This window comes from Bufo gargarizans, chromosome 4 (genome assembly GCF_014858855.1).
Source record: "Bufo gargarizans isolate SCDJY-AF-19 chromosome 4, ASM1485885v1, whole genome shotgun sequence".
Classification (NCBI taxonomy): Eukaryota; Metazoa; Chordata; class Amphibia; order Anura; family Bufonidae; genus Bufo; species Bufo gargarizans.
In genome coordinates this window covers 285,670,415-285,696,714 of record NC_058083.1, presented here as the reverse complement: position 1 = coordinate 285,696,714, position 26,300 = coordinate 285,670,415, and the positions used below count along the sequence as shown (strand labels likewise).

The 26,300-nt window shown below is 44.2% G+C and overlaps 1 protein-coding gene across 1 annotated transcript; it reads left to right on the top strand.

The window, feature by feature from the left end:
• The first annotated feature begins 3,837 nt into the window (after window positions 1–3,837).
• Window positions 3,838–24,819, top strand: BEND3 (BEN domain containing 3). Its single transcript, XM_044290892.1, has 4 exons — window positions 3,838–4,185; window positions 12,554–12,613; window positions 13,239–13,435; window positions 22,354–24,819. The coding sequence occupies exons 2-4, from the start codon at window positions 12,571–12,573 to the stop codon at window positions 24,583–24,585; spliced, it is 2,472 nt and encodes an 823-aa protein (XP_044146827.1). The 5' UTR covers window positions 3,838–4,185; window positions 12,554–12,570; the 3' UTR covers window positions 24,586–24,819.
• Window positions 24,820–26,300: the final 1,481 nt, after the last annotated feature.

Genomic DNA, 26,300 nt, shown 5'->3' with positions numbered 1-26,300 from the left:
GTAAAAAGTGGCCTGGTCATTAAGGGGGTTTCAGCTAGCGGGGTTGAAGTGGTTAAAAAAGCTTCACCTCATGACATTGGGAGGGCATTTTTTGGCAGACACCCGTTGCTCTCTTCACACACACATTTTTCTTTGGGGAATTACTTTTTCATTCATTTTATACCATTTGAACTTCTTTATTGCTTGCATGTTTTCTTTGCTATGTTCTCTCTCTAAATTTTGTAACCTTTTTCTTTTTGTGCAAATTAAATAGTTTTTACTTTTATTTTTCACCAAGAACTCTTTGTATTTTATTGGGCTCATCCTTAAACATTTCCTGCAAACTGAGAAGTGCTGGACAATATTTAACAAGAACCAGAGGAGATTTGAGCACTCAGATAACATTAACTGAGGTCTCACACCTTAGGCCGAGTTCACACTTTAGTTCTTTGGTCAGTTATTACCATCAGTTAGGCCTCATGCACACGACCGTTGTGTGCATCCGTGTCCGTTGTTCCGTTTTCCGTGATTTTCTGCGGACCCATTGACTTTCAATGGGTCCGTTGAAAACTCGGAAAATGCACCGTTTGTCATCCGCATCCGTGTTTTTTGTCCGTCAAAAAAATAGGACCTGTCCTATTTTTTTGACGGACAACGATTCGCGGACCCATTCAAGTCAATGGGTCCGTGAAAAAACATGGAGGCACATAAGATTCTCATCCGCGTCCGTGGGCTACTTTCGCACAGACGGATCCGCAGATCTGTCTGCATAACAGCTTTTCAGATCTGAGTTTTCACATCGTTGAAACCCCCCCCTCCTCTGTATTAAATTCATTGGTGGCCAGTGTGGCCCCCCCCTCCCTCGTATAAAATTCATTGGTGGCCAGTGCGGCCTCCCCTAATTAAAATCCCCCCCCGTACATTGGTGGCAACGGAGAGTTCCGATCTGAGTCCTAGTTTAATCGCTGGGGCTCCGATCGGTTACCATGGCAACCAGGACGCTACTGCAGTCCTGGCTGCCATAGTTACTTAGCAATATTAGAAGCATTATACTTACCTGCACTGTCTGTGACTGGCTGGGCGCTCCTCCTACTGGTAAGTGACAGGTCTGTGCTATAAGCAATGCGCCGCACAGACCTTTCACTTACCAGTAGGAGGGGCGCCCGGCCGATCACAGACAGCGCAGGTAAGTATAATGCTTCTAAAATTGCTAAGTAACCATGGCAGCCAGGACTGCAGCAGCGATTAAACTGGGACTCCGATCGGAACTCTCCGCTGCCACCCATGATTGGGGGGGGGGGCGCACTGGCCACCAATGAATTTAATACTGGGGGGGGGGGCCGCACTGGCCACCAATGAATTTAATACTGAGGAGGGGGCCGCACTGGCCACCAATGAATTTAATACTGGGGAGGGTGGGGGGTCTGCCCCCTGCTGCCTGGCAGCACCTGATCTCTTACAGGGGGCTATGATACATACAATTAACCCCTCAGATGCACCCCTCAGGATCACAGCCCCCTGTAAGAGATCGGGTGCTGCCAGGCAGCAGGGGGCAGTCATGTACACAGTTCTTAGTATACCTCTGTGTTAGAATATACTGTCGGATCTGAGTTTTCACGATCTAACTAAAATCAGATGGTATATTCACATGGTGATGGGGACGCTTCAAGTTAAAATATACCATCGGATTGGAGAAAACTCAGATAGGGACTCCTGACTTTACATTGAAAGTCAATGGGGGACGGATCCGTTTGCAATTGCACCATATTGTGTCAACGTCAAACGGATCCGTCCCCATTGACTTGCAAGTCAGGACGGATCCGTTTGGCTCCGCACGGCCAGGCGGACACCAAAACGACTTTTTTTTTAACTCTTCTTCATGTCTGGTGATCCTCCAAAAATCAATGAAGACACACAGAAGAAAAAGCGGACACAGAACAACGGAACCCCGTTTTGCGGACCGTGAAAAAATACTGTTGTGTGCATGAGGCCTTATTGTGAGCCAAAACCAGGGCAGGGTCAAGAACACAGAACAGGTGCGGATCTTTCCATTACACCTGATTTCTGTATAGGCTTCACTACTGGTTTTGGCTCACAATAATTAATCAAAATAACTGAAGTGTGAACTCAGCCTTAGGGCTTGTTCACATGAACGTATTTTGCCTTCCGTATATGGGCCGTTTTCTGCGTTCCTTATACGGAACCATTCATTTCAATGGGTCCGCAAAAGATGCTGACAGCACTCAATGTGCTGTCCGCATCCGTTGCCCCGCAAAAATGATGAGTCCTGTCCTATGCTTGTCCGTTTTGCGGACAAGAATAGGCATTTCTATAATGGGACTCCTGTTCCGTTGCCATCCGTTTTTTGTGAATCCGCAATTGTGAACTGTGACTGTGAATAAGCCCTCAGTCTGTTAGGGTTAAAGCTTGTTCACAATCATCATTAGGCCAGGTGATGTACATTTCAAACCTTTAGGCCTCATGCACAGGACCGTTGTTGTGTTCCGTTATCCGTTTTTGTTTCCGTGTCTTCCTTTATTTTTGGAGGACCACCAGACATAAAGGAAAGTAAAAAAAAAAGTCTAAAGACAGGTTTGCCATGCAAATGATAGGAAAAAAAAACGGACACGGACGACAATCCTGTGTGTCTCCGCGTTTTTTAATGGTCCCATTTACTTGAATAGGTCCGCGAACCATTTTCCGCGAAAATAATAGGACAGGTTATATTTTTTTGACGGACTGGAACCACGGATGGCAAACGGTGCATTAGCCGAGTTTTCAACGGACCCATTTCAATGGGTCCGCAGAAAATCATGGAAAACGGCACAACGGACACGGAATAAAACAACGGTCGTGTGTATGAGGCCTAAGAAATACCCAGACTCCTCTAACCTTGTCCCAAAAAAATATAAAAACTGCCATGGGTTCTTCTAAGCAGCTGCCTGTCACTCTGAAAATGAAAAATGGTTGAGGTTGACAAAGCAGAAGGCTATAAGGAGATAGCAATGCATTATTTCCTCCATTTGAAATGTAATGAAGAAACTACAGTAACAGCGGAGGTAAAAGAAGGTCTGGAAGACCAAGACAAATTTCACAGACAGCTGCTTGTAGGATTGCTAGAAGGGAAGATTTAGCAGACTCTGGAGTTGTGGTACATGGTTCTACTGTTCGGAAACTCCCGCACAAATATGGCCTTCATGGAAGAATCATCAGAAGAAAACCTCTCCTTCATCCTCACCACAAAATAGCATCAGAAGTTTGCAAAAGAACAAGCCTAATGCATTTTGGGAAGAAGCCTTGGCCCAATGATGACCTGCTTCGTATTTTGATAGAGTAATTTATGTCAATAAACAAACTGATGTGATAGAAGTGAGACAATATAAGTCTCTGCAATATTTGTAGAAACGCCAGAAAGACCTCCGCGGAGGACATACATTTTAGAGTAAGGCGGAGCCGATATTATTAACAATATTTGAAATTCATATCCCAAATTTATAAAGGTCCACGTGCCTCAATTGTAAATGTCTGACATTATGACTGAGATTTTTATTCTTAGAGCGCGATAGTAAATGTGCCCCAATGTGAACACAGCCTTATTAGTATCTCCAGCCATACCACAAATCTAGGTGTGCAGTAGCTCCATTCACTTCTATGGGAAGGTGTGCACACTGGATAAATACATCTGCATTTAGATGTGAAATGCCTGCTCTATATGCTGTACCTAGTCTATCCAGAGTAAACGTCGCAAACACAAGTGTGAATGTCCTCAACAAGAGGAAGGAGTGGGGTTTACAGCGTGGACGTGTCTGGGCGGGGAGGCAGACAGAAAAGTTTGCTGAAAGTCATGTGAGGGCCGCGTGTTACTATGGAGCTGCCGTTCACCCTCCAGTGGGCAGCGCACAGGGACTGTGTCCTTGAGAAGTGATTCCCCCCACCCCCCGCCGTGTCCTGGCAGCCTGAGTGGAGAGAGGGCAGGGGGCTGTTCCCACCGCAGCCTCGGTCTCTCTGTGTCCTTCTGCGGAAATGACACACACGGAGTCCCGTCACGTCACGCGAGAGCGCACGGACACGCAGCACACAAAGACACGCAGGGGGGAGGCAGTGGGGAAAGAACCCGACAAAAAGCTGAGGCGAGCCCCTCTCAGACTGCGCCTGCACCACACACAAGCGCGCGGCAGATCCACAGCAAACACGTCTCTATGTGAGGTAAGTGGGAGCTCGCAGCGCGACCTAGAACACAGACTCGGCTCTCCGGGCCACTAGGTGAGCACCTAACAGCTGCTAGAAGAAAGCCGTCACCAGACAGAGCGCGCCCTGCGGTGAAGCCGACTCGTTCACCTCACACATTGCCTTGTGACGTCATAGCCCACCGAACCGCCGCCTTTATAACGTGCGGGGCGTGGTCAGCTGACGTCCCCGCCCCTCCGCTATTAGCAACTCTTTAATGGGCCGTGTCTGGATGTGCCTGGCCGACCCACGCGCTGCTCCACAGGAGGATGTCCCAGCCCAGGGAAGGCAGCCCACAAAGAGCACTAGAAGTTATCAGTGCAAAGAAATATGGGCATCACTGACCTATAGACAAATAGAGGATGCAGAGTGGAAACTATATAACATGGTGGAAGGGATTGTGGTAGATTTGTGGGGACTGCCCCTACTTTTCACAGCCAGTCCTGGCAAATTTGGGCTGTCAGAGGTTGAAAATGGGCAGGGCTTGTGTAAGTCATGTTGTGGTTGGTCCCATGCAGGTTTGCTCTCTCTGGGGCGGGGTTTACATGCCCCCAATTTATCAACTGCGATATTGGTAAGTATATTTTAGGGCAGGAGTCTCAAATTTGGCCTGATATATGGGCCAAACATAGAAAAAAAAAAATCCAGCTGACATGCCATAATCAGGGGCATACATGTAAATGATTGGGCCCAATAGGGAGAAATTGAATTGGGCCCCATGCCCTGTTTTCATGCCCCTTCCACTACCCACACCTGACTCTCCTACTTGCGTGGAAACCCAATGGACCCCATTATAATGAATGCAATCAAATGAGTGTCGGCAGTGTTCTGCATATGGCAGATACAGCAATTCAGGTAATTCTTCTTGTATGCTGGAACAGAATACCAGAATCTGATCACAAAAATTCACATAGTCTTACCCAATTAACTGTGCCTCCTGATTATTACATAGTGTGCCACTGCCACCCCCCCCCCCCTCATTAACTGTGCCTGCTGTGCTGCTTATTATATAGTGGTGCACTATATAATAGGAAGCACAGCAGACCCAGTTTATGGGGTGGGGGGGCTATGGTGACGCACTATATAATAGGAAGCACAGCAGACACAGTTTATGGGGTGGGGGGGCTATGGTGACGCACTATATAATAGGAAGCACAGCAGACACAGTTTATGGGGTGGGGGGGCTATGGTGACGCACTATATAATAGGAAGCACAGCAGACACACTTTATGGGGTGGGGGGGCTATGGTGACGCACTATATAATAGGAAGCACAGCAGACACAGTTTATGGGGTGGGGGGGCTATGGTGACGCACTATATAACAGGCAGCACAGCAGACACAGTTCGTGGGGTAGGGGGGGCTATGGTGGCGCACTATATAACAGGCAGCACGGCAGACAGTTCATGGGGTGGGGGGGCCATGGTGGTGCACTATATAACAGGCAGCACAGCAGACACAGTTCATGGGGTGGGGGGGCTATGGTGACGCAAAATATACCAGGCAGCACAGCAGACACAGTTCATGGGTTGGGGGGGCTATGGTGACGCACAATATAACAAGCAGCACAGCAGACATAGTTCATGGTGTGGGGGGGCTATGGTGATGCACAATATAACAGGCAGCACAGCAGACACAGTTCATGGGTTGGGGGGGCTATGGTGACGCACAATATAGCAAGCAGCACAGCAGACACAGTTCATGGGGTGGGGGGGCTATGGTGACGCACAATATACCAGGCAGCACAGCAGACACCGTTCATGGGGTAGGGAGGCCATGGTGGTGCACAATATAACAGGCAGCACAGCAGACACAGTTCATGGGGTGGGGGGCTATGGTGATGAACAATATAACAGGCAGCACAGCAGACATAGTTCATGGTGTGGGGGGGCTATGGTGATGCACAATATAACAGGCAGCACAGCAGACACAGTTCATGGGTTGGGGGGGCTATGGTGACGCACAATATAGCAAGCAGCACAGCAGACACAGTTCATGGGGTGGGGGGGCTATGGTGACGCACAATATACCAGGCAGCACAGCAGACACCGTTCATGGGGTAGGGAGGCCATGGTGGTGCACAATATAACAGGCAGCACAGCAGACACAGTTCATGGGGTGGGGGGCTATGGTGATGAACAATATAACAGGCAGCACAGCAGACACAGTTCGTGGGGGGGGGCTATGGTGACGCACAATATAACAGGCAGCACAGCAGACACAGTTCATGGGGTGGGGGGGCCATGGTGGTGCACTATATAACAAGCTGTGCTGCCTGTTATATAGTGCGCCACCCTAGCCCCCCCACCCCACGAACTGTGTCTGCTGTGCTGCCTGTTTTATAGTGCCCCAATATTGCCCCCCCACCCCACGAACTGTCTGCTGTGCTGCCTGTTATATTGCCACCTTAGCCCCTCCTTATGTCTGCTCTGCTGCTTATATATGCAACCATAGCCCTGCCCCCTATAAATGAACTGCGCCTGCTATTGGTGCTTATAATGAATACTGCCCCAACTGATGAACTTTGGCATGTCAGTGCACACTGCTGCTAACTTGCTGTTGCTCTCACTGTGTGGCAGAGCGGCAGGTAGAGCAGATCTGGAGGAGATGACGAGTCACTCTGTGCAGGAAGACTGGTGCCTGGAGGGTGATGCTGGTCCCCGGTCATGGCAGTCAGGTCACAGCAAGAAAAAAACAAAACAAATAACCCTTTAAAACAATATTACACAGCCCACTCCAATTGAACAACAACCTATACAAAAACCCTATAGCAGGGGAAAAAATAGGCAGAACTTAGAACCTTGTATATAAAAAGTATCTTTATTGCAGCATATATAAATAAATATGTAGACATAAATCATGTAAAATGGGGACAAACATCTAGATATGGAGCAATGTACACAGATGCCATACTGAGTATGGATCCCAAAGCACTCACAAAACATGGAAATACATGAACACACAGCTAGGTAAGTCTGTTCCAATCCAAATAGTATCAGGAAATAATGATATCTGTGGGGTACTCCCCGCTGTGCTGCCACTCTGCCTAGTTTTTAAAATAGCGCTGCTGGGCCCTATTATGGCTCCCCGCAAATTTCTCGCTCAGTAGAGGGAGGAAAAAGCTCCCTGGCTGTGACTCTCTGCCCTGCGATTGGACAGCGCTACAGCCAGGGGAGAAGGAGACGCCCACAGAGAAAGACTGTGTCTCCTCCCCTTTGCTCCGATGCTCAGTATTAGCATTCTGAGCGCGAAATTTGCAGGGGGCCATAAAGGGGCGCAGGAGTGCTATTTTAAAAAGACAGGCAGGGTGGTAGCATAGCGGGGGGGGGGGGGGGGTTGTACCCCGCAGGTACAGATATTTATCTCCCTTACTACAAACCCATGAAAGGTCCTCTTTAACCACCCCTAAGTCATTGTAGGACTCGGAGAAACATAATAAAATAAATAAAAAATAACTAACAAAAACCGAGGTCAGGACAATAACCAACCTGTGGATGTGTTTGAGGGAGTGTGGGGCAAGGGGTCCAAGAACACACCTCGGCGCGCGTTTCACTTGGCTTCATCAGGAGGCTTAATATGGACGGCGTGGGGACGATTATATAAAGGGGGGAAAGGCCAATCCGCTATAGAGCACACAGTGACATGCATCAAAACATCTGAATGTGACAACACCAATCCACATTTAAGTATGCAATCACATGTTCAGAGATAAGTGCATGTGATCCAGTATTCGGCGCATGTCCAATGTCAGTTCGCCACATCATGGCTACTTCCGCCCCAACCTTGAGGTCAGTCAGCCAGTGATGGCAAACAGCCCAGAAGCACGCTTCATAGCCGGTATCAGACGTCACATAGACCCCCTATGGGAAGGAGTGGACGCGCCCATTGTACTTGCACCACGCCATGCACACTCTGGATACAGCAGGGACAATTACACGTAAAATATACACAGATAAGGAAAAACCAAGAGTAATAATTAGAGATGAGCGAATTTCATGTTATGAAATTAGATTAATATTGCGTATGATGCAGTAAGCTGGAAAAAAAATTCCAAATGGTGTGAAATTGGGGAAAAACAAACTCTCCATGAAAACTAATGTGTGGCAGCCACATATCATTGAGGAATACAGAGGCTGACACACACACTCCGGCTTTCCCAATCCTCACCAGGGGGAGCTGGAACACAATAGGAAGTGCACACTTCTGGGTTTTTGCGCCTCCAGATGTCGTCGTCAAGTTTGACAACAGCATCTGAGGGGTTAAAAGTATGCGATCAATGTTATTGTTGATTATATACATCAGTCCTGAGTGTCTGCTGTTTAAAATAGTAGGCACCCGGCAGCTATGGCGTCTGCCGCACTTGCGACCGGGCGGCGTTTCTAAAATACATGTACGCTGCTGGTCAGGAAGGGATTAGTAAGTGATAACGTGTTGTTTCTTGTCAGTTGATGCTGAAAATTGCAAAACTGGAATACCCCTTTAATGGCCTTGGCAGCATTTATTGACAGAACTACCCCATACAAACCTCTCGTGGAAATGGCCAAATTGTTTGCTCAGATTGACAGAAGTTGATATAGATTGTATAAAATCAGTTTGGCCCTCATCATAAAGGGCATAATTACTATTGTTAAACAGCTTGCCAATAGTCTTGCAAGAATTTTAATGTCACTATTTAAAAAGGAGGTGTGACAATAGGAAACCATGTTCAAGAGATCCTTGTTCTACTCTAAAATCACAGTGATTAACGCCTTTCTCATAGACCTTGGAACACCAGGGGAGTAGCTATAGGGGTCTCAACGGCTTAAAGGGATGCTGTCACCTCTTTTTACCCTATAGAGATGTGGATATGCACGGCTAGATTGCCACTAGCATGTCCGCAATATACCTGTCCCATAGCGCTGTGTGGTTTTATTTAGGGGAAAAAAAGATATTTTATATATATATATATATATATATATATATGTAAATCAACCTGGTAAGGAGCCCAAGGGGCTGTACTAACCGTTCTGGAGCCCAGACACGCCCCCTGTGTAGGAGTCCAGCACCGCCTGTAATCTCACGATCTGCAGTGCCGGCATAGTGTTCCTTCCCTGTGCTGGCCATCAGCCTCAGGGAAGGAACTGCGCATTGCGAGATTACGGCGATCTGACTTCATGAGCAAGGAGGAGATTCCTGGTTACAGGCGGTGCTGGGCTCCTTTACAGGGGGACGTGGCTGGGCTCCAGAACGGTTAGTGCAGCCCCTTGGGCTCCTTACCAGGCTAATTTACATATATATAAAATCATTTTTCCCCCTAAATAAAACTACACAGGGCTATGGGACAGGTATATTGCAGACATGCTAGCGGCGATCTAGCCGTAAATGTCTGCATCTCTATAGGGTAAAAAGAGGTGACAGAATTGCTTTAATTGTAACCGGGCCCCTAAGCCAGGGGGACCCACAGGGCTCCCCTTGATAGTGGTATACCATTAATTATTTATCGTCTTTGTCAGGTCAGTGATACAGTTAGGAGCTGCGTCAGGGCATGGGAGTGATGTCTCCTTGCCCAATCATTCCCTCTTATAGGCTTCAGGCCTAGAGCCCAACACAGGTGGCGTAATGACGTAATCATCATTGCGCCTCCTAAGCCAGGCAGTGTATAGCTCAAGAAACAGGCTGGAAGAGGCCTGCACTGCATCGTTGAGAGCCGCATGGAGGTGGGTATTTGACTTTATTGTTTTTTTATTTGCCACCACGCTGTTCGGCCACCGCAGGTGGGATAGGAACACTTTGGGGTCATTGGTACTGGCACACATTACGGGGGCACCATGGTGATATTGGCTCTATTGGGGGCACTTAGTGGGAGCATTTTATACTGGCACACAGAAGGGGCAATTTTTGTACTGACACACACATTTTAAAGGAGCATTTTTTACACTGGAATGCTTTATAAGGGGGCATTTGTTGCACTGGGGCACATTTTAAGGGGGCATTTTATGCAATGGCAAAAATTATAAGGGGGTATTTTCTTTACTGGTGCACATTGTAAGGGAGTATTTTTGTACTGGCACATGTGGGGGGAATTTTTCTACTGGCACACATTATAAGGAAAATTATTATACTGGGAGGGGAACATGATTACAATTCTGGGCACAATAGGGGTATTATTGCTATTGGGGCCATTGTTAACACTAAGTGCAGATCATTATTTCTATTGGTGGGACTTTGGGGAGGACTATAACTGTGAGTGGCACCCTGGCACAGTTGCAGCTTAGCTGAATTATTTTTGGTGGGCATTGTTTACACTTGTAGTGTCGGGACACTATTTGCTGGTTGCAATTTTTTTTTTAGGGCACTGTGTGCCAGTAATTATTGACAGGAGCACTATCATTGTGTACTAGTATTTTCAAGGGGACTGTTTCTCCAGTATAATGAGAACAGTGGCCACAGAATTGGAGGTGGCAGGATGGGGTGTTGAGAAGGTGGGAGGATGATGGAAAAGTAGTAAACGAAGATGTCTGTCAGATTCTGCAGAGATTAGAGATGGCTGAAAAAACAAATCATCATGGCTGTTTAGTCTGAATGGAGAAGATGAGGAAAGAGAAGATATACAGTGTAGACATCACTTAGGGCTCTTTCACACTTGCGTTGTCCGGATCCGGCGTGTACTCCATTTGCCGGAATTACACGCCGGATCCGGAAAAACGCAAGTGAACTGAAAGCATTTGAAGATGGATCCGTCTTCAAAATGCGTTCAGTGTTACTATGGCAGCCAGGACGCTATTAAAGTCAGGGTTGCCATAGTAGTAGTGGGGAGCGGGGGAGCAGTATACTTACAGTCCGTGCGGCTCCCGGGGCGCTCCAGAATGACGTCAGAGCGCCCCATGCGCATGGATGACGTGCCATGCGATCACGTCATCCATGTGCGTGGGGCGCCCTGACGTCACTCTGGAGCGCCCGGGGAGCCGCACGGACGGTAAGTATACTGCTCCCCCGCTCCCCACTACGCTTTACCATGGCTGCCAGGACTTTAGCGTCTTGGCAGCCATGGTAACCATTCAGAAAAAGATAAACGTCGGATCCGGCAATGCGCCGAAACGACGTTTAGCTTAAGGCCGGATCCGGATTAATGCCTTTCAATGGGCATTATTTCCGGATCCGGCCTTGCGGCAAGTGTTCAGGACTTTTGGCCGGAGCAAAAAGCGCAGCATGCTGTGGTATTTTCTCCGGCCAAAAAACGTTCCAGTCCGGAACTGAAGACATCCTGATGCATCCTGAACAGATTTCTCTCCATTCAGAATGCATTAGGATAAAACTGATCAGGATTCTTCCGGCATAGAGCCCCGATGACGGAACTCTATGCCAGAAGAAATAAACGCAAGTGTGAAAGAGCCCTAAATGTAAGAGGTATGTGGTGCTCTATTACCTGTATGTTTTGTAGAGCTGTATGTAATGTTTTCCAAGTATGTCTTTAACAGTGGAGTTGGAGGGAAGGGGTTAGGTTGAGAATTTGGCATGGGGGGAATGCCGTTTCAATGTTTGCCTCAGTCAACGGAAAGGCTAGGTACATTCCTGCCACAAAACACTGAGGTAAGGGCGGCCCAAGTTGAACTCTTGCACCAGGGCCCATGAGCCTTTACACATTTTTGGACTTATTTAGATTGAAAAGACAAATGATGAGCAATTGTGGAAGTCAGTTTAGGTTCAAAATACATCAAATGCAAAGATGGTAATTAGAAAAAACAAAGTTTGTCACTTATATTGATAACCAACTTAGTTTTTTCTATAACAAAATGACTTTACCATTAGTTTTCACTTTTTTTTTTACGTCCCCCCCCCCCCCCAAGTGTTTACTTGGAACAGTTTGTAAATTGACTCATCCCCCCCCCACCCCCAAATCAAGTGTAATGTGATGACTTCATCTTAAAAAGGGGTTTTCCCACAAAAAAATATTCTACAGTTTTTAAACCAGCACCTGGATCTGAATACTTTTGCAATTGCATGTAATTAAACATTTATTATTGCTACTGAGTTATTCAATAAAATATATCTGTATAGCGCCACCTGCTGTATTTTTCCTTTTTTTTTGTCCTGCTCACTGAGATGGCCACACATGCTCAGTTCCATCCTTCAACCTCCTTCTTAGCTGTGATAGGGAGAGCATGGACACGCCCCCTTAGCTGCAGCAGAAAAGACACTCCCCTTGAGCTGTCAGCTTGATATAAATCTAGCAGAGCTAGGGCTGGTGCTAGCTTTGTTAGAAAGAGACTATGTACTATGTGGTGTCTGATTTTCATTTTTTTACATTATCTATGGGATAACCCCTTTAAGTTAGCCTGGTGATAATATTTTTTTATTTTCTTATACAGGAAAAGTAAAAAGGAAAATGAATTCAGTTGAATTCCGAGACGAAGATGATGATACTGAAGGTATGTCCTTAGACTTCTTCACAGTTTGCATTTTTCAAGAGCACTACAAAAAAAAGGCTAATTGTTGGTTGCGTGCCGTAACCAACAGACAGTTTTTCTTTTAGACAGTTTTCGTAAATCTCTGGTGGACAGCATTTATCTCTTCAAGGACGTTTCTGAATAAAAAGGTGGCTTGGCTGTTGCTCTGACTGTGAAAGGAGAGAGCCATGCACTTGCACGGCCACCTCTTCGCTCACTGTCCACCCAAATTTAGCAGCCAATGGGCCCCCCCCGTTATGGAGATAGACTGGCTGACAAACACAACTGATCATGGTGGTATCGGACAACAACTGATCTGATATTGATGCTCTATCTTGAAGAAAGGTCATCAGAAGCTACATCTTGGAAACCCCTTTAACTGCCATCTCCTGGGCAGGAATAAGTCCATATAAAAGTCAAGCGTAATACTTACTGACTTATGTAGCATGATTACATTTCTTGCAAACTGAGGCTTGCATTATTGTAGGACCTGACATCGGATATTTAGAGCAGTTCCAGCATCCACTGAATTACTGTTGCATGAACTGTATACCTAGGTACCGTAATTGTTCAGAATGTAATGTCCGTGTTATCTAAACTTTTACAGTCAAAGTTGTAAAAGTGGAATCGTCAGGTGAAGAAGATCGACTGGTTTATTCCCGGTCTGTTTCTGTACGGAGGCTGATTCCAGAGACTACCCTTAACTGTCAGTCCAGTAAACGGAAAGTTCATAACGCATCTGAAAGTTCAAGCAATGATGCTGAAATTCTTACAATTTTGAAGAAAAAACGACTCGTCCAAGAGGTGATTGAAGCACGTTTTCTGGGAAACATTTGGGCAAATTTACTAATTATTGTCGAAAGTGTAGACTATGTAAACTTATACCAGTGTAAAGATACGTCAGATTTATCACTGTGACTAATGCTGGATGATACATTTGGTAATCTTTACTGTCTAGTGTAACTTTATACCATCTATTGGTTGGCTTACTTTGCATTAGTGGTGCAATTTTGGCGCACTTTGACTCATCTTAAGTCACTTCTTTCCTTCACATCCTGCTAAGCTACACCCCTTGTCATATGAGCCAAGAAAATGTCTAAAGCACATAAAGGAGCACTAGCACCTGTAACTACTTGCATTCCCCATGTCATAACAATTCTGGATCATCTTTTCTTATGACTCTGTGCCATTTCTCTGTTTTTCCTACTAGACGTTTCTGAATGAATTGGCAGCAGCCTACAATAAAGGTCCATCTGGGTGTTTCCAGTTGGGGGATGTGTCACTGCATAGTGTGATACTATCTTATCAGCGCTGCCAGTGACAGACTGCAGGGACATACCCCCAACTGGTAACAGCCAGTTTGACCTTTATTACAGATTGCTGCTAATTCATTCAGAAATTTTTAATGGGAATAAGAGAAGAATGTCATAACATAAAGTTATATGAAAAGATGCTCCAGAATTGATATTACACGAGGAATGCATGTAGTTACTAAAACTAACATGTCAGGAGGAGACAGGTCCTCTTTAATAAAAGTGGCACAAAGCATGCATGCTAGGTTTTTGGTACACATTTTTGATTGGTAAAGTGTTTTTTTTTTTTTTTTGCTTTAACTATATACTCGAGCTTGGTCATAAGCAAGAAGAAAACATTGGGATGTTCTAAAACTAATAGGTAAAGTAAAGTCTATAGGCTTGGAAAGTATAGTTTGTAATTGGATTGAAAACTGGCTGAAGGACCGTGTCCAGAGAGTTGTGGTCAATGATTCCTATTTAGAATGGTCCCGGGTTATAAGTGGTGTACCCCAAGGTTCAGTGCTGGGTCCTTTATTATTTATTTATTAATGATATCGAGGACGGGATTAATAGCACCATACCTATTTCTGCAGATGACACTAAGATACAGTGCGGAACAGAAGTATTTGAACAATCTGCGATTTTGCAAGCTCTCCCACTTAGAAATCATGGAGGGGTCTGAAATTCACATCGTAGGTGCATTCCCACTCTGAGAGACAGAATAATAAAAATAAAAAAGGAAATTACATTGTATGATTTTTAAAGAATGTATTTGTCTTGCACTGCTGAACATAAGTATTTTAACACCTGAGAAACAGCAAGAATTCTGGCTCTCAAAGACATGTTACTGTGCCTTTAAAAAGTCCACCTCTACTCCACTCATTGATCTAACTTAGTAGTACCTGTCTGAGCTCTTTAAAGATCCCTGTCCACCCCACAGTCAGTCAGACGCCAACTACTACCATGGGCAAGACCAAAGATCTATCAAAAGACATCCGAGACAAAATTGTGGACCTCCACAAGGCTGGAAAGGGATACGGGGCAATTGACAAGCAGCTTGGTGAAAATAGTTCAACTGTTGGAACGATTTTTAGAAAATGGAAGAGGCTAAAGATGGCTGTCAGTCTCCCTCGGACTGGGGGTCTCACCTTGTAGGGTATCATTAATGATAAGAAAGGTTAGGAATCAGCCCAGAACTACAAGGGAGGAGCTGGTCAATGACATGAAGAGAGCTGGGACCACAGTTTTAAAGGTCACTGTCGGTAGAACCCTACGCCGTCATGGTTTCAAATCATGCATTTCACAGAAGGTTCCCCTGCTCAAGTCATCACATGTCCAGGCCTGTCTGAAGTTTGCCAATGACCATCTGGATGATCCAGAGGAGGCATGGGAGAAAGTCATGTGTTCAGATGAGACCAAAGTAGAACTTTTTGGTCTAAACTTCACTCGTCATGTTTGGAGGAAAAAGAAGGATGAGTTGCATCCCGAGAACACCATCCCTACTGTGAAGCATGGGGGTGGTAACATCATACTTTGGAGATGCTTTTCTGCGAACGGAACAGGACGACTGCACTGTATTGGGCCTCATGCACACAGCCGTTTTTTTTTAAGGTCCGCAAAAACGCGGTCCATAGGTCCGTGATCCGTGACCGTTTTTTCATCCGTGGGTCTTCCTTGATTTTTGGAGGATCCACGGACATGAAAAATGAAAAAAAAATCTAAGTCAAGTTTTCCATTGAAATGATAGGAAAAAACGGACACGGATCACGGACGCGGATGACAATCTTGTGTGCATCCGTGTTTTTTCACGGACCCATTGACTTGAATGGGTCCGTGAACCGTTGGCCGTGAAAAAAATAGGACAGGTCATATTTTTTTCACGGCCAGGAAAAACGGATCACGGATGCGGCTGCCAAACGGTGCATTTTCCGATTTTTCCACTGACCTATTGAAAGTCAATGGGTCCGCGAAAAAAAACGGAAAACGGCACAACGGCCATGGATGCACACAACGGTCGTGTGCATAAGGCCTTAAGGAGAGGATGAATGGGGACATTTATTGTGAGATTTTGAGCAACAACCTCCTTCCCTCAGTCAGAGCATTGAAGATGGGTCGTGGCTGGGTCTTCCAACATGACAACGACCCGAAGCACACAGCCAGGATAACCAAGGAGTGCCTCCGTAAGAAGCATATCAAGGTTCTGGAGTGGCCTAGCTAGTCTCCAGACCTAAATCCAATAGAACATCTTAGAGAAACCTGACAGATCTATCGGTGACTACAGGAAACGTTTGACCTCTGTAATTTCAAACAAAGGCTTCTGTACCAAATATTAACACAGATGTTTGTCATGCAATGTGATTTCCAGATTTTTTTTTTGTAAATTCTCTCTGAGTGGGAATGCACCTACAAGGTGAATTTCAGACCCCTCCAAGATTTCTAAGGCCTCTTTCACACTTGCGTTGTCCGGATCCGGCGTGTACTCCACTTGCCGGAATTACACGCCGGATCCGGAAAAACGCAAGTGTACTGAAAGCATTTGAAGACGGATCCGTCTTCAAAATGCTTTCAGTGTTACTATGGCACCCAGGACGCTATTAAAGTCCTGGTTGGTTACCATAGTAGGAGCGGGGAAGCGGCATACTTACAGTCCGCGCGGCTCCCGGGGCGCTCCAGAGTGACGTCAGAGCGCCCCATGCGCATGGATGACGTGCCATGCGATCACGTGATCCATGCGCTTGGGGTGCCCTGACGTCACTGTGGAGCGCCCACGGGAGCCGCACGGATGGTAAGTATGCTGCTCCCCGCTACACTTTACCATGGCTACCAGGACTTTAGCGTCCCGGCAGCCAAGGTAACCGACGACGGAACTCTATGCCGGAAGACAAGAATGCAGGTGTGAAAGAGCCCTAAGTGGGAGAACTTGCAAAATCGCAGGGTGTTCAAATACTTCTGTTCCTCACTGTATGTAGTACTGTGCAGTCTATGGAAGATATCCATAAACTACAAGCTGACTTGAACACTCTGAGTGATTGGGCATCAACTTGGCAAATGAGGTTCAATGTGGATAAATGTAAAGTTATGCATTTTGGTAGTAATAATCTCCGTGCTTCATATGTCCTAGGTGATGTAACACTGGGGGAGTCACTTATAGAAAAATATTTGGGTGTCCTTGTAGATGGTAGATTAAATAACAGCATTCAATGTCAATCAGCTGCTTCTAAGGCCACCAGGATATTGTCATGCATTAAACGAGGCATGGACTCGTGGGGCAGGGATGTAATACTACCACTTTACAGAGCGTTGGTGCGGCTTCATCTGGAATATGCAGTTCAGTTCTGGGCACCAGTCCATAGAAAGGACGAACTACAGCTGGAAAAAGTACAGAGGAGAGCGACTAAACTGATAAGGGGAATGGAGGGTCTTCGTTATAAAGAAAGATTAAAATAATTTAATTTATTTAGTCTTGAGAAGAGACGTCTAAGGGGGGACATGATTAACCTATGCAAATATATAAATGGGCCATACAAAAAATACGGTGAAAAAACGTTCCATGTAAAATGCACTCAAAAGACAAGGGGGCACTTCCTCTGACTGGAGAAGAAAAAGTTCAGTCTCCAGAAGCGTCAAAGCTTCTTTACTGTAAGAACTGTGAATCTGTGGAATAGACTTCCTCAGGACATGGTCACAGCAGGAACAGTGGACAGTTTTAAAAAGCGTTTAGATGAATTCTTAAAAGTAAAAAACATTAATGCTTATGAAAATCTGAGTCTCACTTCCTTCTGGGATTTGTGTCACTACCTGTGCCTTGGTTGAACTTGATGGACTTATGTCTTTTTTCAACCGTATTAGTATATAGTATAGTATAATATAGTTATGTTAAAGGTACATTCACAATAGCTCATTATCATGATTAGCTTGGTTTCCAGTGGGAATGCAGGAACAGGTGAATGTTAAATAATAGATCTATCTTTTATCTTGATTGTTCCCACAGTAAAAATCCTGTTATGAGTGGAACTATCTGTAAATGTCAGTGCGGCTCTTAGTGGCATTTACAGCAGACATGGGTATCTAGCATGTGGCTCTAGTAGGAGCCAGTGATGGTCAGTTCGCAGTGTTCGCCAAAAAACACATGCGGGCTGCCATCTTGACTCACCCGTCCGGCGATGCACAGGTAAGCCCTTACCTGTGACGGGAGCCGGTCTGAAATCAAATGCGGTCACCATGAGCAGGCAGTTCCGAGAACAGCCCGATGAAGGCTCCCAGCGTCTGTTTTCGGATCTGCCTGCTCCCGGTGACCGCATTTGATTTCAGACCGGCTCCCGTCACAGGTAAGGGCTTACCTGTGCATCGCCGGACGGGTGAATCAAGATGGCAGCCTGCATGTGTTCTTTGGCGAACAGGTAGGAGCCATCATTAAAAGCAACAGTGACATTTTAAGGAAATCTGACACTCTGGCTTTTAAGGGGTTGTGCAGTTGAATAATATTGATGACTTATCGTCCGGACAGGTCATCAATATCAGATCAGTGGGCGCCTGACTCCTGGAACCCCTATTGATCAGCTAGTTGAAGAAGTTGCAGCACTCATGCAAGCGCAGCTTTCTCTTCAAAGTTTACCTTTGTAGCGGCGGCTCAATGTAATTACTCCATCCCATTCAAGTGATAGATGACAAATTGCTTCACAGCACAACCCTTTAAGCCATTCCTGCATTTCCACATGCCGGTACATTTACGTTGAGGGAAAAATAAATTTCCCGCTTGCTGACAAACATGTAGATGACTGTGCTTGTGTGAGCATTATGGGTATAATAATGGGATTCTTGTCAGTGTTACATTTACAGGCATAATACATTGCAGTAGAAAAGTATACAAACTATGAGGCCAGAGTCACATGTGACTGATTGGCTGAGGATTTGCCTGTGCAGCTTTTCAGGCAGCAAATCCGCAGCGTTGTATACTTATCAGCAAAGTGGATGAGAATTTCTGAATTCTCATCCACATGCTGCGTAAAAAAAACTGCAGCAGAAAAGCTGTGGTATTTGTGGATTTGAAATAAATCAGCAGCATGTCGATTTATGCAGCAGATTTTGCTTGTGGATTTCACCCTTCTCAATGGAGAGGGTAAAATCGTCTGCGTTTTTGAAGCAAAAAAGGCATGTAATACGTGCGGTTTGGTTTTGTTGTATGTTGCGCAGATTTTTCAGCTATATTTTCCATCATGTGTCCTTACGCTACTCTCAGAAAGAGGTATTTTTCTATTCATATAAAAAAAATATATATCATTTTGGCAGTAATATACCATTGAAAATTCAATATTGTCCTTGTGTAACAGTCAGCATAGAGAAAGTAAACTCCTATAGAGATATTTAGTTTGCTGCTGCTGTGGAGGAAAGATGTTCTCTATTAGTACAGGGCGGCCCATGAAAAAGTAGCCTTCCTTCAGCAGTAGTATGACAAGATGAACGAGCAGGTGGATTGCTTTTTTGTTTTCTAATTACCCACACTGTTCACCTCTATGTATCTTTGGGCACATCGGATTATTTGGCTAATACTGCCCCCAGCTCTTCAGCAGTGATGCTGGAGAAGAAAAAATGTCCTGCCTTTTTCAACAAGGTAGGGCAGCATGCCACACCTCACGGAACTCACTGGCACAGGTTCATTAACTATTTACAGAGAAGTGAACTGTGAACAAGGAGTTATGGACATCACGTTCCCCAGACTTGTCCACATGCTAACAATCCACATCCCCTGGATGAACTTCAGGAAAGCATCACAAACACTATCTGCAGCATCACTGCTAAGGACCTATCATCCAAGCAAGCAGTATCATCCAACATAATCCAACGTGCCCAAAGATGCGAAAGGGAACCATTTTCACCATCTTTTGTGACTTGTGAGTAATAAAATAAAAAATAATCCACTTGCTCGTTCATCTTGCCATACTATCGCTGGAGGCGGGCTACTTTTTCATGGGCCATCCTGTATAATAGCTGATTGTTGAGTTTAAATAACAGTATGACAGCTTTATGTTCTCTTGATAGGCCTCAGTAAAAATGTTGACAGTTGTCCCTTAAACTTATCAGTATATGGTGTGATGCTCTTATTAAGTCTCCCCTTCCCTCTGCGGCCACAGTGAGTAGTCAGACTGAGAAAGTCAAGTGAGGCTGTTTGCCGGGCTAAAAATGCAACCAAAGGACAGGAAGTATAATACATTGACTTCCAAAAATTATGTGCAGAAAACCATGATGATGCATGTGATCAGTTGTTTGAGGAAACTGACGATCTATTGAGCGCCGCTGTCTCCTTTAAGATTACCAAGCACAGTGCCGTACATTGTATAGTGGCTGTAGATAGGACACAGCTGCAGTACCAGTCACTTGAATGGGATTGAGCTGCACCTAGGGTCATTAGTATAAAATTTTAGAAACTTAAAAAAAAAAAATATAACTCACCTGCTCAGTGGTCATGTGCCCTTACTGCACAGGTTATTGCTGAGGTCATTGATTGGCTGACAGAAGCAGTGTTCCCTCTAAGCCTTGGCAGCTGCTGAGCGGGGTCGGCTCAGAGCTGGGCACAGCGCCATCAAAGATGGGCGATAGGGAAACCTAAGATAATTATCACATTAAAGAGCATACATTGTAACCCCTACGCCATACCGTACAATACAGTATAATGCCTGCACCATGCTGTATAATATACAGTATAATACCTACACCATGCTGTAGAGAATACATTATAATCCCTGCACCATGCCGTACAATATATAGTATAGTTCATATACCATGCTATACAATATATACAGTACAACTCCAGCACCATGCTGTGTAATATACATTATAATCCCTGCACCATGCTGTAATATACATTATAATCCCTGCACTGCTGTACAGTATACATTATAATCTCTGCACCATTCTGTACAGTATACATTATAATCCCTGCACCATGCTGTACAATATACATTATAATACCTGCACTATGCCGTATAATACACATTATAATCTCTGCACCATTCTGTACAGTATACATTATAATCCCTGCACCATGCCGTACAGTATACATTATAATCCATACACCATGCCGTACAATGTACACCATAACCCCACAGTGTATATTGAATGGCGTGGTGTATGGATTATAATGTATATTGTATAGCATGGTGCAGGGATTATAATGTATACTGTACAGCAAATGTATGGAGGTTTTACCATGCAGGGCAATATAACCGCTGTGGGATGGAGAGATATACTTATATACGCTGTATATAGGTATAGGCAGTATATAGTTGTAGGCTGTGTATAAGTATAAGCTGTGTGTAGGCTGTGTATAGGTGTAGGCTGTATAGGTATAGGTGGAGGGCATGCTGCTACAGAACACAAGGGGTGAAACCACTGGCAGGAACACACCATCCCAGTGATAGTCTATCGATGGGATGGTGTGTTCCTGCCAGTGCACCCCTTGTGTTCTGCAACACCATGCCCTCCAGGTCTGGTCCCAGCATACTTATGTAGCAAGCAGCTCTCAGTCTCAGGAGAAGTCTAGCTTCTAAGATGGTGCCAATGCCGCCTCCACGTTACCTCTCCCTGTGCACTGCTGCTCCTCCTCTTCGGTCAGAAAAAGGAAGCAGCAGTAGCGCAGGAATATGTGGTAGGCGGCACCCTGCTTACCAGGCACACAGAAGGAGGAAGTTTGCAAGAACTCATCTCTAGTGTGGGCAAGTGTATGGGCATTTTGCAAGCAGGGTGAGCGGGTGCTGAGCGGACTTATTAAACTTGTGAGCGGGGGCACAATAATTGCTGCGCGGCCGCTCACCCGCGCAGCTTAGAGGGAACATTGGACAGCAGTGACATTGCATACAGATGGCACATCACGTTTCATGTCCAATGAGGATCAGAAGTGGTAGAGACCGACGTCTTGGAGCTGGATCTGCCGCCCACTCTGAGCATGTTTGCTTTTTTTGTTTAATTTGTACTTTTGCATCTTGCCCGGCTCCATTGGTTCTGTCTGTGTACCCCTTTAATGTACTTTTAACATTTTTAGTATTTAAATTTCTCTTGATATCATTAAGGCTCCATTCACACATCCGTAATAATGGGTCCGCATCCGTTCCGCAAATTGCGGAACTGGTGCAAACCCATTCATTCTCTATGGGGACGGAATGAATGCGGATTTCCGGAGCGCGCCCCTGATCTTCCGGCCCGCGGCTCCCCATAAAAATAGAACATGTTCTATTCTTGTCCGCAATTGCGGACAAGAATAGGCATTTCAATGGGGGTTCCAGCCGGGTGTATTGTGGATCCGCAATGCACTACGGATGTGTTAATGGACCCTTAATCAGTTATAGATTCATGCTCTTACCATATACCATCACACTTTAGTGCTTCCAACACTGGCTCACATGTATTGATTACCTATCTTTTGCATTTTAGAATCTTCTGTCATGCATCAGAAATAGAGAGTCTGAACTTTCAGACCTGGAGTTAAGAAATAATTCTGAGCGCAGTAATGCTTCTTCAGATGGAGATGAAATGTTCAACGAATTTTCATCATCTCACAAGAAACCTTTATATGGGATTTCACATAAAATAACAGAGAAAAGAAACCCTATTACATCAGACCTCGTGTCCTCTAATGACCATTATGAAAGAGGAAATCAGGTCAGCACTTCGAATATCCGTGTATTTACTGACTTGCGAAAACGAGATTCTAGTAGCAACGGTATGGGCTCTCAAATGAGTGATGACTCAAACATATATTCTTTAATACAAAAAATGTTTTTCACACTCAACACTCTTAATTCCAATATGACACAACTACACAGTAAAGTTGACCTTCTGTCTTTGGAGGTAAATCGAATAAAGAAAAAAGTGAGCCCCCATGAAATGGTTGCAGAATTTCATCCACCACCTGAGTATCAACTAACTAATACTGAGCTAAAGCAGGTGATGGACCAAAGTTCCTCGGCAGGTGATCTGGCATGTCGGTTATTAGTTCAACTGTTTCCAGAGCTTTTTGGAAGTAATGCATTGCTTAGAAGCTGCAGCACTTGTGGATTCTTTAGTAAAAACAAACTTGAGTCCCTTCATCTCCAGCTCATAAGAAACTATGTTGAAGCATGCTATCCATCTGTCAAGAACAATACTGTATGGCAAGTTGATGTCTTGCCTCAGATCAATGACTTCTTTAACAGATTTTGGGCTGAAAGAGAAATGGAGAGTAGCCACCATGGAATACAAGCCACCACTTTTTTTGAAAGTTCACCAAGTCAAAATGCTGACTTTGTTGAAAATAAGGAGCAGGAGGAAAATGGAAGTTTGGAGAGGGTCAATCCTCTTGTCTCAGAGTATGCTCTTAATTCACAGGACCTAAATGAATATTTAGAAGAGGCCTCATCTCCCGGTGAATTTGCTGTGTTTTTGTTTCATCGATTATTTCCTGAAATATTTAACCAAAGAAAATTTGGAGAGAGGTATTTTGGAGATCTGGAAGGTTTTACTCTAGACCCACATCGGTTGCAATTGATTCGCCAATATACTGAAATATATTTTCCAGAAGTACAAGAAGAAGAAGTTTGGCTACAGCAGTGTATACACAGAATAAATGATGAGCTAGAAAGCATGTTTATGGACGGTAGTGAATGTGATGATGCTAGGGATGACAGCTTTGAGTCAAACTTGCCTGATGATTTGTCTATTGTAAAGGTAGAAGATGGTGCAGAAACTGAAAAGCTAGGAAGGAGATCTAAAAAAATATGGCTTGTTCCATTTGACTTTGATAAAGTTGACATTCCCCCACCAGACTTTGAGGTTCCTTTTCCACAATTCCTGCTTAGCAAAGAGCAAATTAGAAGTATATATGAGACTAGTTTGTCAATCGGTAATTTTGCATCACGACTTTTGGTTCATTTGTTTCCTGAGCTATTCACACATGAGAACTTGAGAAAACAATATAACTGCAGCGGATCACTAGGAAAGAAACCGCTTGATCCTGTTCGTGTAAAACTTATTCGACATTATGTTCAATTACTTTATCCCAGGGCAAAGAATGACAGAGTTTGGACTCTGGAATTTGTAGGAAAGCTGGATGAGAGGTGTCGCCGAAGGGATACTGAACAAAGGAGATCTTACCAGCAGCAACGGAAGGTCTACGTTCCAATGCCTGAGAGGCAAGACTTTGCATCCTTTGATTTGAATACGGATAGATATAGAGATCTGATTGAAGGACCACCACTTCCTCCTGAACGTAGTACAAAGGACTTCTGCAAAATACCACTAGATAAGATTGCAGTTCCTCCACCAGACTTTCCTGTGCCTTCAGTGTATCTTTTAAGTGACAAGGAAATTAGGGACATTGTGCAGCAGAGTCTTTCTGTTGGAAATTTTGCCGCCAGACTGTTGGTTAGACTTTTTCCAGAGTTATTTACGCCAGAAAATTTAAGACTTCAGTACAACCACTCGGGTGCATGCAATAAGAAACAACTCGATCCTGTAAGGCTGAGGCTAATTCGGCATTATGTCGAGGCAGTGTACCCTGTGGACAAGATGGAGGAAGTATGGCATTACGAATGCATTCCTAGTATTGATGAAAGGTGCAGACGCCCAAACAGAAAAAAATGTGATATACTAAAAAAAGCTACAAAAAATCAAATCAACACCTGCTGATAAAAACCATTAGTAAAATATTTGAATTGTCTTTGTAGAAATTTTAGAGTGCTGCTTTAACGTGTTTGTCTTCTGAATATTACAGGTATAGGACAATGCTTTTAGTACTTTTCCAGAATGTGAGACTGACTGCATATTTGCACTCCATTTTTAAAATTAAGGATTTTTGTTTTGTTTTTACTTATGTCTATTGTATTTTTTTAATCTGTTGATTTCCTGGGTTTTGTTATATTTTGTAATTTTTTTTGTTTTCTATATTTTATTTTTAATGGTATAATATTTCAGCAGCTTGTATTATTTTTTTTAGCCCCTAGGGCAGCAGTGGCGAACCTATGGCACAGGTGCCAGAGGCGGCACTCAGAGCCCTCTCTGTCGGCACCCGCGCCCGGGAAAAAGTCTATGGTGTACCAATATGCCTTAGACTTTTCCTGTCATTCATCAGCTCAGGGCACACTATGCACGGCGCAGGCAGCGCATTGAATGTAGGCAGGCTATTATAGCTAAATGATAAAGTACATGGAAGATACACTATATTGGACTGTAATATTCAGGTTAAATTGCCATCTTGGCACTTTGCCATAAATAAGTGGGTTTTGGGTTGTAGTTTGGGCACTCGGTCTCTAAAAGGTTCGCCATCACTGTCCTAGGGTATTTGGTTTGTTGACTGGTATATTTACTGAGTAGCAAAAGATTTATTACAAACATGAAAACATCATATAAACTTTGTTTTACTGTCTTGGTTTTCCACAGAACAGTGTTTAAGCCCAGGTTGTAATAGTTTCACTATTTTTCTGATTATTTGTGCTAGAAATACTATATTTTATTAAAAAATAAAAATGTTGTTGAGCTTCAAAGGGTTGAATTGGGTTTCAAAAATAGGGTCATATATATTTTGAATACATAACAAAACAGTATCTTCTTAGATCTGCAGATTTAGATTTATGTTTTTCTGTAATATACGTTATGCAAATGATGCTTAATGTGGTGTAAAGAGTGGATACTAGTAGATAACACTAAGTACATGTTTACACAAGCGTACTTTAGCTCTGCATTGCCTTACATATTTAGTTTTTCAACAAAAATCAGGAATGGAACTCAGCAAGACCAAGTATGAAGTCCCATAGGCCCAGTTTTTCCTACAATTTGACTGCCTGGAGTAAAATGTATAACATATATATATATATATATATATATATATATATATATTTATTTTTATCCATTTCCAGTGCACATGTAGGCAAAGTGTGAGCTTGAGCTTTAAAATCGTCCACTTTACAAAATATTTTTGGTAGGAGAGTGCCAACTGCTAGGACCCCAAGTGATGCAATCAGTACAGGAACCTAGTAGCAACCATCCAGTTCCCATGAAGCATCATTTCACATTGCTGGTTGAAATCGGTTGTCCATGTAATCCAGTGGTCTGCAATGCTGTTTGACAAAATCACAGAATAGCTGATTTAACTCAAAATGTATCCTAATCTTATCCCTTTGCAAAAACACTAATTTTCAAACAAAACCTTAAAGGCAACAAATATTTTATCCTTAGGGCAGAGTACAGAGAATAAGGTAAATTACCCTGTAGACCCTGCAACCATCTACTGAATGCACACATGACACATCCAAGCTGCATCCCTGCCATATATATATTACATTGAAGCTGGTTGATGGTTCAACAGTCATATTATTAATATTATATATATATATATAATTTTTTTT

Excerpts from the sequence above, each read along its gene's own strand:
- BEND3 (XM_044290892.1), top strand. The coding sequence starts at position 12,571 with ATGAATTCAGTTGAATTCCGAGACGAAGATGATGATACTGAAG. Across the intron at positions 12,614-13,238 it reads CGAAGATGATGATACTGAAG|TCAAAGTTGTAAAAGTGGAA; the intron begins GTATGTCCTTAG and ends AAACTTTTACAG. Across the intron at positions 13,436-22,353 it reads AAAAACGACTCGTCCAAGAG|AATCTTCTGTCATGCATCAG; the intron begins GTGATTGAAGCA and ends TTTGCATTTTAG.